Genomic DNA, 2082 nt, shown 5'->3' with positions numbered 1-2082 from the left:
GGTCATTGTCCAAATCGTCACGTTTGTTCTTCTGCCAGCCTGGACGGCAGGGACATCTGGCTACACAGCAGTCATCCGGACGCCCCATCAAGAAAGCGAACTTGGTGCACTACACCTAGTCGCCACCGACAATTGGAAACCCCCGGCAGCGCCACCTCTGGAACGCTGGACCAACGAAACTACCTCCGCAGCACCATCGTCACCGACAGCACCGTACGGCTTACCTATAAAGGAGCGACACCCACCTTCGGCACACTGTGTGCTCTGCGGCTGTGCCTCCGCACGGGCCGCTAATCCGCTTATGTTCGCCATGCAGGTTGGTGGTCCATATACGCTTTTCACTAAGAAAACTAGTAATTATTGCCTGGTACAGCTGCCGAGCCCGCAGTGTTGCTTTTGTCTTGCCGCCGAATGTGTCGATGTCATTCGCGCCTTACTAGTGCTGTCGGGTGATGTAGAAACCAACCCGGGACCAGGTGGCCTTGATGCAGTTTTGAGCGAACTACAAAAGTTGTCCGCCGGACAATCACAACTTATCACTGAAATATATGACCTCAAAAATCAACTAGTAGCAACAGATAAAACAATATCTGCTCTAAGCAATCGAATCGCTGATCTTGAAACCAAATGTGAATGTCTTAACACCCTGCGAACAGAAGTAGAAACCCTTCAATCCAACACAGATAGAATGACTTTGCAGCTTTCTGAGTTGGATACACATCTCGTTGATCTCGAGAACCGCTCGAGAAGAAATAACTTAGTGTTCTATGGGCTTCCTGACCCAAATGATAAAGAATCTTACGAGCAATCAGAAAAAATTATCATTCAGCACTGCCTTGACAGCCTCAATCTGGTAATCCAGCCTAAAGACATAGAGCGCGCACACCGCCTTGGCCGCCACAGCACAGACCGCCAAAGACCAATAATAGTGAAATTGTCATCTTTTAAAACAAAAGGAATCATACTCTCCGAAGGCCCTAAGCTTAAAGACACTGATTTTAGTATTGGAGAAGATTTTTCTCGACCCGTTCGAAATGCACGGAAGCACCTTGTGGCTTTTGCTAGAGCTAAGTCTGGACCATTTTTCCTCCGATACAAAACTCTACACATGGGACCCAAACGGTTTATTTTCGACCAAGGTTCACAATCAGTTAAAGAAATCACATAGGAATCCTTTCGCCGTCGGAAAGCACGCAAGCAGCCGCGGACTAACCTTGGAGATAACCTTTCCTTATCCATAATCTACACTAATGCTCGCAGTTTCCTTCCAAAGCGCGAGGCCTTGTCGAATTTCTTTTTATCTTCCGGCAGCAACGTATTAATCCTAACGGAAACATGGCTAACAAGCGACATCAGTGATAATGAAGTTTTAGATGACTTACCCAATTTTACTGTGTACCGCAAAGATCGTCAAGGCACACGTGGAGGAGGTGTGCTTATTGCCATTAACAACCAAATAGCATGTTGCGTTGTTAACATTACTTCAGATCTGGAAATATTATGGTTAAAATGCAACGCTCCACCGCAAACCGTTCTGCTTGGCGTGTGCTGCAGGGCCCCTAACAGCAATCCCGGTTTTGCACCTAAACTAAACGATGTTCTGGTCCAAATTACTACGAAACACCCCAATGCTCAACTGCTTCTCTTTGGAGACTTTAACTTCCCGAGTATAAATTGGCAAAACGTAGGTCCATTAACAGCTGGTAACTCTGAAGCAAGAAACTTTGTAGATGTTTCCTTAAATTTCAACTTCAGGCAAATGGTGCTTGAACCGACTCGGGTTACCCAAGGATCTTCAAACATCCTGGATTTAATACTAACCAACAGCCCTGAAAGCTTATCCTCGATTACTTACTTGCGTGAAATCAGTGATCATAGAGTTATTCATTCCACGTTCAAATTCATCCCGCCAAACGTTCAAGAAAACCATCCGCCTGTACGACAAAGGAAACTACCAAGCAATCAACAACGAAGCTTTTCTGCCCTGTTTTCAATCCACGTTTCATCTCCGGTCTCTTACTGATAACTGGTCACTTTTCAAAAACAAGATAAACGAACTAACAAACAAATTTATTCCCTGTA

At 45.4% G+C, this 2082-nt stretch overlaps 1 protein-coding gene across 1 annotated transcript; it reads left to right on the top strand.

Annotated features, from left to right (window-relative positions):
• The first annotated feature begins 274 nt into the window (after positions 1-274).
• Positions 275-1168, top strand: LOC146194027 (uncharacterized). Its single transcript, XM_084600151.1, has one exon. The coding sequence runs from the start codon at positions 302-304 to the stop codon at positions 1166-1168; it is 867 nt and encodes a 288-aa protein (XP_084456277.1). The 5' UTR covers positions 275-301.
• The last annotated feature ends 914 nt before the right edge of the window (positions 1169-2082 follow it).

This window comes from Amblyomma maculatum, chromosome 4 (assembly GCF_055883805.1).
Source record: "Amblyomma maculatum isolate TAMU_Amacu chromosome 4, ASM5588380v1, whole genome shotgun sequence".
Classification (NCBI taxonomy): domain Eukaryota; kingdom Metazoa; phylum Arthropoda; class Arachnida; order Ixodida; family Ixodidae; genus Amblyomma; species Amblyomma maculatum.
The sequence above is the reverse complement of the archived record's forward strand: the minus strand, read 5'-3'. Positions and strand labels throughout refer to the sequence as shown.

Bases quoted from the DNA above. Each gene is read 5' to 3' on its own strand.
- LOC146194027 (XM_084600151.1), top strand. From the start codon at position 302: ATGTTCGCCATGCAGGTTGGTGGTCCATATACGCTTTTCACTAAGAAA.